The sequence below is a fragment of the Schistocerca nitens genome, chromosome 2, assembly GCF_023898315.1.
Source record: "Schistocerca nitens isolate TAMUIC-IGC-003100 chromosome 2, iqSchNite1.1, whole genome shotgun sequence".
Lineage (NCBI taxonomy): Eukaryota > Metazoa > Arthropoda > Insecta > Orthoptera > Acrididae > Schistocerca > Schistocerca nitens.
The window spans coordinates 929,319,848-929,333,054 of record NC_064615.1 but is presented as its reverse complement, the minus strand read 5'-3'; the positions used below and the strand labels follow the sequence as shown (position 1 = coordinate 929,333,054).

At 43.8% G+C, this 13,207-nt stretch overlaps 1 protein-coding gene across 1 annotated transcript in view; it reads left to right on the top strand.

Annotated features, from left to right (window-relative positions):
• Positions 1–13,207, top strand: part of LOC126234715 (solute carrier family 22 member 7-like) — a 214,088-nt gene that overhangs the window by 158,174 nt on the left and 42,707 nt on the right. Inside the window, exon 8 of the mRNA XM_049943463.1 lies at positions 4,534–4,755. Coding sequence (XP_049799420.1) covers positions 4,534–4,755 — 222 coding nt within the window. The remainder of the gene's footprint in view (positions 1–4,533; positions 4,756–13,207) is intronic.

Here is a 13,207-nt window from a genome sequence, read left to right as displayed (position 1 = left end):
ACGTCGAGAAGTAACGCCAGTTTCATCGATTTCAAGTGAGTAGTTAATTAGAAAAAAAATCGGAGGCCTTAGAACTTGAATGCACCTCGTACATGGGGAGAGAAATTTTTTATTATCCGGTGTGTCTAAAAACATATTAAAAGGAAGGTTCAGCGTTGGCCATAATATTGATGTTTCATTGATAGCAAAATGGCTCTGAGCACTATGGGACTTAACAGCTGAGTCATCAGTCCCCTAGAACTTAGAACTAATTAAACCTAACTAACCTAAGGACATCACACACATCCACGCCCAAGGCAGGATTCGAATCTGCGACCGTAGCGGTCGCGCGGTTCCAGACTGAAGCGCCTAGAATCGCTCGGCCACTTCGGCCGGCTATTGATAGCAGAATCAGTGCTGGAAGCTGTAGTGTACAAATTAAACTCGATCACTGGGATCAAGTTATCAATAACCAAAAATGAGAAGCGATCACAATGAGTTATTGTGATCGCCTCTCAGTTTTGGTTATTGATAACTTGATCCCAGTGTCCGAGTTTAGTTTGTACACCACAGCTTCCAGCACTGAAGATGATCACTATGTGATCGAAAGTCGATTCTGCTATCAATAAAACATCATTATTACGGCCAACGCTGAACCTTCCTTTTAATTTAACATATATGATCGTTGTGCACACAGCACTCCATGGAGTCGCCAATCAATAAAAACAAATTGTTTTATGTAGATGAACTAAATCTACATCCGTCTAAGTAGTTGGCTTCACTGTAAGAAATATATTTTCCCCATAAAATACTAAAAACCACAGTTTTGGGATTTGTGGGTGTTCTCTGTGATGTAGTCCTTCTAATCCAATTATGAGGAAAATATTCAGTAAAAATAATCATTTTTGTATAGCTTATAGTCTGACATCGAAGCTTAATAATAATTTTTTTATTATTTTGCATAGCTATTGTGAAATCTACACCTGCATCTACATGGATGCTCCGCAAATCACACTTAAATGCCTCCACATAGGCTTCATCGAACCACCTTCACAATTCCCTACTATTCCAATCTTGTATTGCGCACGGAAAAAACGAACACCTGTATCTATCCGTGCGACCTCTGAATTCCCTTGTTTTATTATTGTGATCGTTTCTCCCTATGCCCGCATCTCGTGGTCGTGCGGTAGCGTTCTCGCTTCCCACGCCCGGGTTCCCGGGTTAGATTCCCGGCGGGGTCAGGGATTTTCTCTGCCTCGTGATGGCTGGGTGTTGTGTGATGTCTTTAGGTTAGTTAGGTTTAAGTAGTTCTAAGTTCTAGGGGACTGATGACCATAGATGTTAAGTCCCATAGTGCTCAGAGCCATTTGAACCATTTTCTCCCTATGTAGGTCGGCGTCAACAAAATATTTTCGCATTCGGAGGAGAAATTTGATGATTGAAATTTCGTGAGAAGATTCCGCCGCAACGAAAAACGCCATTGTTTTAATGATGTCCACTCCAAATCCTGTATCATTTCAGTGACACTCTCTCCCCTGTTTCACTTAGCACACTGGACTCGCATTCGGGAGGACGACGGTTCAATCCCGTCTCCGGCCATCCTGATTTAGGTTTTCCGTGATTTCCCTAAGTCGTTTCAGGCAAATGCCGGGATGGTTCCTTTGAAAGGGCACGGCCGATTTCCTTCCCAATCCTTCCCTAACCCGAGCTTGCGCTCCGTCTCTAATGACCTCGTTGTCGACGGGACGTTAAACACTAACCACCACCACCACCACCACCCTGTTTCACGATAATGCAAAACGTGCTGCCCTTCTTTGAACTTTATCGATTACTTATTTACTTTGTGTTCTGCCCTACGGCAGGTCTTGTCATGGGGGAAGCTTCGTCAGAGAGATCCACCGCATGAGCGTCCAGGGAAGTGATTCTAATGGTGGTTTCCCCCTTGCCTTCTACTGATGATGATGAAATGATAATGAGGACAACGCAACACCCATTCCCTGAGCGGAGAAAATCCCCGACCCTGCCTGGAATCGAACCCTGCTTTATCGATGTACTCTGTCAATTCTATCTGGTAATGATGATCCCACCCCACGCAGCAGTATTCTAAAAGAGGACGGACGAGCGTAGAGCAGGCACTCTCTTTAGTAGATCTATTACATCCTCTAAGTATTCTGCCAATAAAACGCAATCTTTAGTTTCCCTTCCACACAACATTTTCTATGTGGTCTTTCCAATTTAAGTTGTTCGTAATTGTACTTCCTAGGTATGGAGGTGAATTTACGGCCTTTAGATTTGAACCGAATGGATACCTGTTAGCAATCATGTGGATGACCTCACACTTTACATTATTTAGGGTCAACTGCCAATTTTCGTGCTATACTGATACCTTTTCTAAATCGTTTTTCAATTTGTTTTGATTTTCTGATGACTTTACTAGCCGGTAAACTATAGCATCATCTACGAACAACCTATGGCGGTAGCTCAGATTGTCTCCTAAACCGTTTATGTAGTTAAGGAACAGCGGAGAGCCTATAAAGAACCTATAAAATTACCTTGGAGAGCTCCAGAAATCACTTCTTCCGTCAATTATTACGAACTTTGACCTCTCTCACACGAAAACATGACTGAGACGGCAAAGAAAAACGCCGCACATGTTTTGTAAACTTAGCAGTGAAGAATATAGTCGCTGGACAGTTTACGTTCGGTGCGTTTTAAGTCATATTCTATTGCGCATGGAGTGTATCTTACATACCGAAAGTCTTTAACCCTGGAAGAACGACAACACCTCTTTCAGTTCTCGATAAAATACGTGAGGTATATTGGGGATTGTGCTGGACGAGGTTGGCTGCTAAGTGCCGCACATGTGGCTGTTGCTACACGATGTGGCCATATATGCAGTGTGTGGACCTGCAGCTGCCTCGTAACAGGAATTTAGATTTCAGATCTCTTTTACGCCTGCTACAGAGTTTCCTGAAATCAGAAAACATAGACCGAAGACAACATCGCCAGCTGATGATGCTGACTCGATGTTTTTTCAGTTTGTGTTCCCTGATTTCAGAACATTTTGTGAAAGGCGTAAAAGAGATCTGAAACCGAAATTCCTGTCACTTCTGAACGAGTAGCTGGATAAAGCCAAAGATGACCTTTCGGGGTTTTCCTTAGCGCCATGGGGTTCTTTTATTTCTTTAATAACTTTGTCTACCTCTACACAGAGTGTATCACACAGTGCTACACCATCGCTAGCAACTTATCTCACTTCAAATCGAACAACGTTTCTTCTGAATGCTCCTCGAACTGAATCATACGCTATTCGGCAAAAGTGAAAGGTTGTGAAATTCTACCCTGGATTTACAAATTTGTAAACATTTCTCTGTATGTATCACACTGAATAAAGTACCATGCTAGACTGTCTTACAAAAAATTAACTTTTCATAATGGCACTTTTAACGTCATTCGCACACTTTCATCAAATTACCGTATAGTAATGAGTAGATCCTCAGCAGGAGAAATAGCTAGTAGAAAATTTGTGTCCTGCTTTGCCAGAGCAATTGCTCCAAAAAGTGGAAACTGGCTGGATTCACTCTGTAGAACTCGTGAAATTTGTATTCGTATTGGGACAACCCACGAGAAACAACTGTTGAACAATGTTTGATATTTATATTATCGTATGGGCGCACCCAGTACTTCTTTTCCTTTTCCATTTCCTTGAGCTTTAAATAATGATAAGCCACAATAAATTCCGCTCAGAAGAGCTCCACATGAGTACTAAAAGCAATCCACTAAATTTTCGTTACACGATAAATCACACAAATCTAAACGGCGTGAAATCAACTAAATACTTACGGATTACGAATACGTATAACTTACCAGAATGAGATTTTCACTCTGCAGCGGAGTGTGCGCTGATATGAAACTTCCTGGCAGATTAAAACTGTGTGCCGGACCGAGATTCGAACTCGGTACCTTTGCCTTTCGGGGGCAAGAGCTTTACCAAGGGTTTTTTTTCCGTGGCGGACGTCGCAAGACATCCTGTTCAAGTTCGGTGGTTGATCCTTCCACTCAGATTTTAATTACAGAGGCCAACCGGCTCTCTGACCGAACACGCTGAGCTACCGTGCTGGCAACCAACTGTGTTACCCAAGCACGACTCATGCCCCGTCCTTACAGCTTTACTCCTGCCAGTACCTCGTCTACTACCTTCCAAACTTTACAGAAGCTCTCCTGCGAACCGTATTCGGCCTGTTCACATATCTCTTATATTTCAATACGCATGTCTATACGAGTTTCTTTGTAGATTAAGTGTATAAATGTGCAATAACGGATGTAACACGACTAGCAGTGATATCTAGCCATCATGGAAATTCAATGACAGGAAATAAATAAAATAAAAAATAAATAAAGAATAGGTGTCTTGTTCCATCGCATACTGCAGAAGGCCGCAATGTTTAACGATCCACCCGATATCGGGTCCACGATACACTCACGTTATTGATCTTCTTGCATCAGCTGCCACAGCTTCAAAGGCAAGACGTCAGTTTTAACTGTTGTGGTCAGGTGGTTCCCGGAGTCGCCGCGGTGGCTGGCGGTGCACGGCAACGCGGAGCGCGCCCTGTCGCAGCTGCAGGCGATCGCCAAGTCCAACGGCTGCCAGCTGCCGCCGGAAACGGACCGGGTGCTGCACAATCTGGCCAGCCGGCGAGAGCGGGTGTACGGCGTCCCGAGCCTGTTCGCCACCCGCGACATCGCCATCACGTCCACGCTCACCTGCGTCGCTGGGTGAGTCACCGCGTTCCTCCTTGTCTCGTAATGTAACTGAATCACTCAAAACTATGACAAGCGACTCTTTTTACGATGTACAGCTACACTACTGACCATTAAAATTGCTACACCACGAAGACGACGTGCTAAAGACGCGAAATTTAACCGACAGGAAGAAGATGCTGTGATATGTAAATGATAAGCTATTCAGAGCATCCACACAACGTTGGCGCCGGTGGCGACACCTACAACGTGCTCACACGAGAAAAATTTCCAACCGATTTCTCATACACAAAAGGCAGTTGACCGGCGTTGCCTGGTGAAATGTTGTTGTGGTGCCTTGTGTAAGGAGGAGAAATGCGTACCATCACGTTTATGACTTTGATAAAGGACGGATTGAAGCCTATCGCGATTTCGGTTTATCGTATCGCGACATTGCTGCTCGCGTTGATCGTGATCCAATGACTGTTAGCAGAATATGGAATCGGTGGGTTCAGGAGGGTAATACGGAACGCCGTGCTGGATCCCAACGGCCTCGTATCACTAGCAGTCGAGATGACAGGCATCTTATCCGCATGGCTGTAACGGATCGTGCAGCCACGTCTCGAGCCCTGAGTCAACAGATGGGGACGTTTGCAAGACAACAACCATCTGCATTAACAGTTCGACGACGTTTGCAGCCGCATGGACTATCATCTCGGAGACCATGGCTGCGGTTACCCTGGACGCTGCATCACAGACAGGAGCGCCTGCGATGATGTACTCAACGACGAACCTGGGTGCACAAATGGCAAAACGTCATTGTTTCAGAAGAATCCATGTTCTGTTTACAGCATCATGATGGTCGCATCCGTGTTTGGCGTCATCGCGGTGAACGCACATTGGACGCCTGTATTCGTCATCGCCATACTGGTGTATCACCCGGCGTGATGCTGTGGAGTGTCATTGGTTACACGTCTCGGTCACCTCTTGTTCGCATTGACGGCACTTTGAACAATCGACGTTACATTTCAGATATGTTACAACCCGTGGCTCTACCCTTCATTCGATCCCTCCGAAACCTTACATTTCAGCAGGATAATGCACGACCGCATGTTGCAGGTCCTGTACGGGCCTTTCTGGATACAGAAAATATTCGACTCCTGACCTGGCCTGCACATTCTCCAGATATCTCACCAATTGAAAACGTCTGGTCAATGGTGGCCGAGCAATTGGCTCGTCACAATACGCCAGTCACTACTTTTGATGAACTGTGGTATCGTGTTGAAGCTGCATGGGCAGCTGTACATGTACACGCCATCCAAGCTCTGTTTGACTCAATGCCCAGGCGTATGAAGGTCGTTATTACGGCCAGAGGTGGTTGTTTTGGGTACTTATTTCTCAGGATCTATGCACCCAAATTGCGTGAAAATGTAATCACATGTCAGTTCTAGTATAATATATGTGTCCAATGAATACTCGTTTATCATCTGCATTTCTTCTTGGTGTAGAAATTTTAATGGCCAGTAGTGTATTTTACCATATCGTTAATACGTAAAACTTCATTATCAACCGCGTTTTTGCAATAACTACAGACTTTTTTGGTGAAAGAATGCAATTTTTATGGGCCATCGATAGCTGGTGAAACGAGAAATGCTATGGGCTTTTGAACAACATGAGTGAAGACATTACACGTTTGTTTTGTATCAAGGATGAGCTTTTTCATAAGCTACTCAACTTCCTTTTCCCCTGTTCCTCACTCAATAGACTTAAAAAACCACTGTTTCAGGGTTCTCTGGTAGCTGTGTCTGTGTGAGATGAGACAAAAAATAGTTCAAATGGCTCTAAGCGCTATGGGACTTAACATCTGAGCTCATCAGTCCCCTAGACTTAGAACTATTTAAATCTAACTAACCTAAGGACATCACACACATCCATACCCAAGGCAGGATTCGAACTTGTGACTGTACCAGCAGCACGGATATGGACTGAAGCGCCTAGAACCGCTCGGCCACAGTGACCGGCTGAGATGAGACAGTGTAAACTCTGTGTATTTTGTCAAAAGAAGAAAATTTTGACTTGGCAACCAGACAAATATCTACGTTTTACTAAAAATTCGCCACTCATGACACTTCTCTGGAAGTTTCAAATGGTTAACAAGCCAGGCGAAAGTAGATCTCACTATTTTCGGCGGAATTCTTTTTAGATACTAACAAAAGCAGAGGTGCAGTAGATCTTATTGTATGGTCACCATGTTAGTGTGGGCACTGAAGGGCCCCCACTTAATATTTACAAAAAAATGTGTGCGTAGGCCACAATTTCAAATGGCAGTTTCCCCTCTAGCGCTCAGCAATTCCCCTACCGCTCTTTGAGTGACCCCCACCACTACCACTCTCCCCACACTTCCCCAGCTGACTGCGCATCTACCGGTCACGGCATTTTGCGTATGCTTTACGAGCACAGTGGTGAGGGTTGCATATGTTAGAAATCAAGGCGTCACTGATATGTCGGTGCTATACTGGATTCCTTCGTTCCATCTACATCTACATTTACATTTATACTCCGCAAGCCACCCAACGGTGTGTGGCGGAGGGCACTTTACGTGCCACTGTCATTACTTCCCTTTCCTGTTCCAGTCGCGTATGGTTCGCGGGAAGAACGACTGTCTGAAAGCCTCCGTGCGCGCTCGAATCTCTCTAATGTTACATTCGTGATCTCTTCGGGAGGTATAAGTACGGGGAAGCAATATATTCGATACCTCATCCAGAAACGCACCCTCTCGAAACCTGGCGAGCAAGCTACACCGCGATGCAGAGCACCTCTCTTGCAGAGTCTGCCACTTGAGTTTATTAAACATCTCCGTAACGCTATCACGCTTACCAAATAACCCTGTGACGAAACGCGCCGCTCTTCTTTGCATCTTCTCTACCTCCTCCGTCAACCCGATCTGGTATGGATCCCACACTGATGAGCAATACTCAAGTATAGGTCGAACGAGTGTTTTGTAAGCCACCTCCTTTGTTGATGGACTACATTTTCTAAGCACTCTCCCAATGAATCTCAACCTGGTAACCGCCTTACCAACAATTAATTTTATATGATCATTCCACTTCAGATCGTTCCGCACGCATACTCCCAGATATTTTACAGAAGTAACTGCTACCAGTGTTTGTTTCGCTATCATATAATCACACAATAAAGGATCCATCTTTCTGTGTATTCGCAATACATTACATTTCTCTATGTTAAGGGACAGTTGCCACTCCCTGTACCAAGTGCCTATCCGCTGCAGATCTTTCTGCATTTCGCTACAATTTTCTAATGCTGCAACTTCTGTGTATACTACAGCATCATCCGCGAAAAGCCGCATGGAACTTCCGACACTATCTACTAGGTCATTTATATATATTGTGAAAAGTAATGGTCCCATAACACTCCCCTGTGGCACGCCAGAGGTTACTTTAACTCCTGTAGACGTCTCTCCATTGATAACAACATGCTGTGTTCTGTTTGCTAAAAACTCTTCAATCCAGCCACACAGCTGGTCTGATATTCTGTAGGCTCTTACTTTGTTTATCAGGCGACAGTGCGGAACTGTATCGAACGCCTTCCGGAAGTCAAGAAAAATAGCATCTACCTGGGAGCCTGTATCTAATATTTTCTGGGTCTCATGAACAAATAAAGCGAGTTGGGTCTCACACGATTGCTGTTTCCGGAATCCATGTTGATTCCTACAGAGTAGATTCTGGGTTTCCAAAAACGACATGATACTCGAGCAAAAAACATGTTCTAAAATTCTACAACAGATCGACGTCAGAGATAGAGGTCTATAGTTTTGCGCATCTGCTCGACGACCCTTCTTGAAGACTGGGGCTACCTGTGCTCTTTTCCAATCATTTGGAACCCTCCGTTCCTCTAGAGACTTGCGGTACACGGCTGTTAGAAGGGGGGCAAGTTCTTTCGCGTACTCTGTGTAGAATCGAATTGGTATCCCGTCAGGTCCAGTGGACTTTCCTCTGTTGGGTGATTCCAGTTGCTTTTCTATTCCTTGGACACTTATTTCGATGTCAGCCATTTTTTCGTTTGTGCGAGGATTTAGAGAAGGAACTGCAGTGCGGTCTTCCTCTGTGAAACAGCTTTGGAAAAAGGTGTTTAGTATTTCAGCTTTACGCGTGTCATCCTCTGTTTCAATGCCATCATCATCCTGGAGTGTCTGGATATGCTGTTTCGAGCCACTTACTGATTTAACGTAAGACCAGAACTTCCTAGGATTTTCTGTCAAGTCGGTACACAGAATTTTACTTTCGAATTCACTGAACGCTTCACGCATAGCCCTCCTTACGCTCACTTTGACATCGTTTAGCTTCTGTTTGTCTGAGAGGTTTTGGATGCGTTTAAACTTGGAGTGAAGCTCTCTTTGCTTTCGCAGTAGTTTCCTAACTTTGTTGTTGTACCACGGTGGGTTTTTCCCGTCCCTCACAGTTTTACTCGGCACGTACCTGTCTAAAACGCATTTTACGATTGCCTTGAACTTTTTCCATAAACACTCAACATTGTCAGTGTCGGAACAGAAATTTTCGTTTTGATCTGTTAGGTAATCTGAAATCTGCCTTCTATTACTCTTGCTAAACAGATAAACCTTCCTTCCTTTTTTTATATTCCTATTAACTTCCATATTCAGGGATGCTGCAACGGCCTTATGATCACTGATTCCTGTTCTGCACATACAGAGTCGAAAGGTTCGGGTCTGTTTGTTATCAGTAGGTCCAAGATGTTATCTCCACGAGTCGGTTCTCTGTTTAATTGCTCGAGGTAATTTTCGGATAGTGCACTCAGTATAATGTCACTCGATGCTCTGTCCCTACCACCTGTCCTAAACATCTGAGTGTCCCAGTCTATATCTGGTAAATTGAAATCTCCACTTAAGACTATAACATGCTGAGAAAATTTATGTGAAATGTATTCCAAATTTTCTCTCAGTTGTTCTGCCACTAATGCTGCTGAGTCGGGAGGTCGGTAAAAGGAGCCAATTATTAACCTAGCTCGGTTGTTGAGCGTAACCTCCACCCATAATAATTCACAGGAACTATCCACTTCTACTTCACTACAGGATAAACTACTACTAACAGCGACGAACATTCCACCACCGGTTGCATGCAATCTATCCTTTCTAAACAACGTCTGTCTCTTTGTATAAATTTCGGCAGAATTTATCTCTGGCTTCAGCCAGCTTTCTGTACCTATAACGATTTCAGCTTCGGTGCTTTATATCAGCGCTTGAAGTTCCGGTACTTTACCAACGCAGCTTCGACAGTTGACAATTACAATACCGATTGCTGCTTGGTCCCCGCATGTCCTGACTTTGCCCCGCACCCGTTGAGGCTGCTGCCCTTTCTGTACTTGCCCAAGGCCATCTAACCTAAAAAACCGCCCAGCCCACGCCACACAACCCCTGCTACCCGTGTAGCCGCTTGTTGCGTGTAGTGGACTCCTGACCTATCCAGCGGAACCCGAAACCCCACCACCCTATGGCGCAAGTCGAGGAATCTGCAGCCCAGACGGTCGCAGGACCGTCTCAGCCTCTGATTCAGATCCACCACTCGGCTCTGTACCAAAGGTCCGCAGTCAGTCCTGTCGACGATGCTGCAGATGGTGAGCTCTGCTTTGATCCCGCTAGCGAGACTGGCAGTCTTCACCAAATCAGATAGCCGCCGGAAGCCAGAGAGGATTTCCTCCGATCCATAGCGACACACATCATTGGTGCCGACATGAGCGACCACCTGCAGATGGGTGCACCCTGTACCCTTCATGCCATCCGAAAGGACCCTTTCCACATCTGGAATGACTCCCCCCGGTATGCACACGGAGTGCACATTGGTTTTCTTCCCCTCTCTTGCTGCCATTTCCCTAAGGGGCCCCATTACGCGCCTGACGTTGGAGCTCCCAACTACCAGTAAGCCCACCCTCTGCGACCGCCCGGATCTTGCAGACTGAGGGGCAACCTCTGGAACAGGACAAGCAGCCATGTCAGGCCGAAGATCAGTATCAGCCTGAGCCTGAAACCGGTTCGTCAGACATAATGGAGAGGCTTTCCGTTCAGCCCTCCGGAATGTCTTTCGCCCCCTGCCACACCTTGAGACGTCCTCCCACTCTACCACAGGTGAGGGATCAGCCTCAATGCGGGCAGTATCCCGGGCAACCACAGTCGTAGTCCGATCGGGGGATGCGTGGGACGAGCTGGCCGTCCCCGACAAACCCCCATCCGGACCCCCACAGTGATGCCCATTGGCAACAGCCTCAAGCTGTGTGACCGAAGCCAACACTGTCTGAAGCTGGGAGCGAAGGGATGCCAACTCAGCCTGCATCCGAACACAGCAGTTGCAGTCCCTATCCATGCTAAAAACTGTTGTGCAAAGAACGTCTGAACTAATCTACAGAGAGTGCAAACAAATCGACAAAATTTAAACGGTTATTAAAATACAAGATTGCCTAGTAAATGCAGTAATGCTGCTACTTGCGCACTGCTGACACACTGCTCGGCGGCGGAAGGAGACTACGCGATTTTACACTATTCAGGTACTAAAACGCGATGCTACAACTCTCAAATACTATAATACGCCCGAAATTTATGAATTAAACAATGCAAGTACCAAAAACACGCAAAGAAATTAAGAATTAAACTATGTAACAAATGAGTGAGCTAGGAGTATACGACTTGCTGCTGCAGCTGCTTATCCAACGGCGGCAGGGAGCACACCACAGAACACCAATATAATAGAAGTGCAAAGACCACGTTATTATACGGCAACACAGAACGACACCAGCGCTACTTGTGGCCTGGCCGGTCACTTCAATACGAAAAAATATGGCGCGAAAATCTCTTATGTTTATTTCTAAATACGCGAATTAGATGACAATATTTTTCATTTAATCTTTGAATGTGGGCTGCATAGTTTTTGAGATCTTGCAAAGTAATATATAAAAGAAATCTCAATCAAAAACAAACATTAACTACTCGTAGCTGCAGTTTACACTGAAAATTTTCGTAAATTACGACATCACCTTTTGACTGTGAAATTTGTTTGTAAAACTCAATATTGCGATTTTGGCCGTGTCGCCATTAACATGTGGAAATAAACGAGCTTTAGCACATGGCAGACTAAAAAATCATCTGACATTGCATGCATATATAAATGATTTTTACGTTTCCACATATCCTAAAGCACATTATGTCCACTCGCATGATCGAAAGTGGAATAGTAGGTTACACAAATAAATAACTACACAGCTATAGGATAACCAAGAAGTCATTTACAAAAAAAATCTGTGCTACAAACCAAGGATGTACTGTAAAGTCTACAAAATCCGATTTATTATTTTTTCTGTTGATTGTTATTTATGGATATTCAGTCATCCGAAATTGAACTTCTGCACAGTTCAAATAAATTTATGAAACACACAAAATACTACTTTACATCAACTGAAAAACAAACTGGGAGCAGAGCAGGTAGACACTCCATGAATGTAGCCAAAATGTTTTTGCCAATGAGATATACAAAGAAAATGAACTGCAACACATAACATTTTTTTTTTCTTTTTTCCCCAACTTGGCTGTTATTTTGGCAACACCCATCATGTTTAAATAATGAAAGACGACAATGGTACAACATTTGTTTCTAACATTTTTATTTATTTACCTCCTCTTTGAAAACTTTGTTTGGTACACTACTGAAAATTAACACATATTCCCCTTGACAGCACTTTATTCATTATACTTTTGGAGTCCAATCATCACATCTAGAAAGTGTTAAGTTACGTTCCTGCTGAATTACCAGATTTTGCCATAACAAATCAAAGGCATGATTTTGATACAAGAACATGTAATTCTCTGCTTTTAATACAACATTTGTATATGTATAGGGAGCTTACTCTCATTGTGCACATAATAAACACTGAAATACAAAGTCTTTTAACATGATTTGAACTTCTTTTTAAGTTGTTGCGTACACAATTTCCTCTTGTTTGTAAATTTCTTTTCTTTCACATACTTGTAGATTATAAATGGAATACTTGTCTTCAGAAGTCTCTCTTCAATGTCATGTTTATTACAAATTGTTGTATGAGACAGAACAAATGTTTTTTATAAAATTATCATGTAGTCTTGTTGTGTGACCATGACTATTTAGATACTCATACAGCTGATCATGGAGTGCCCTTAGGAAAATCATGACTCTGTCACTTGCATATTTCAAATGAGAATGCTCCTCACTATTCTCTTTAAATGAGGTAAACAAATGATTTTCAGTCACAACAGAGGAGTAGAGACTGTTATTACATGTTTCACAATCATCTGGTACATCTATGGCTTTTAGTACATAGCCTGCTACATAGGCTAAGGATTGTTGATCTTCTACAGACTCGATGATACCATCTGAGTAAGAATAAATTTGCTCAGGTGTATCAGTGTCATTCATCTCACATTCACTTAAAT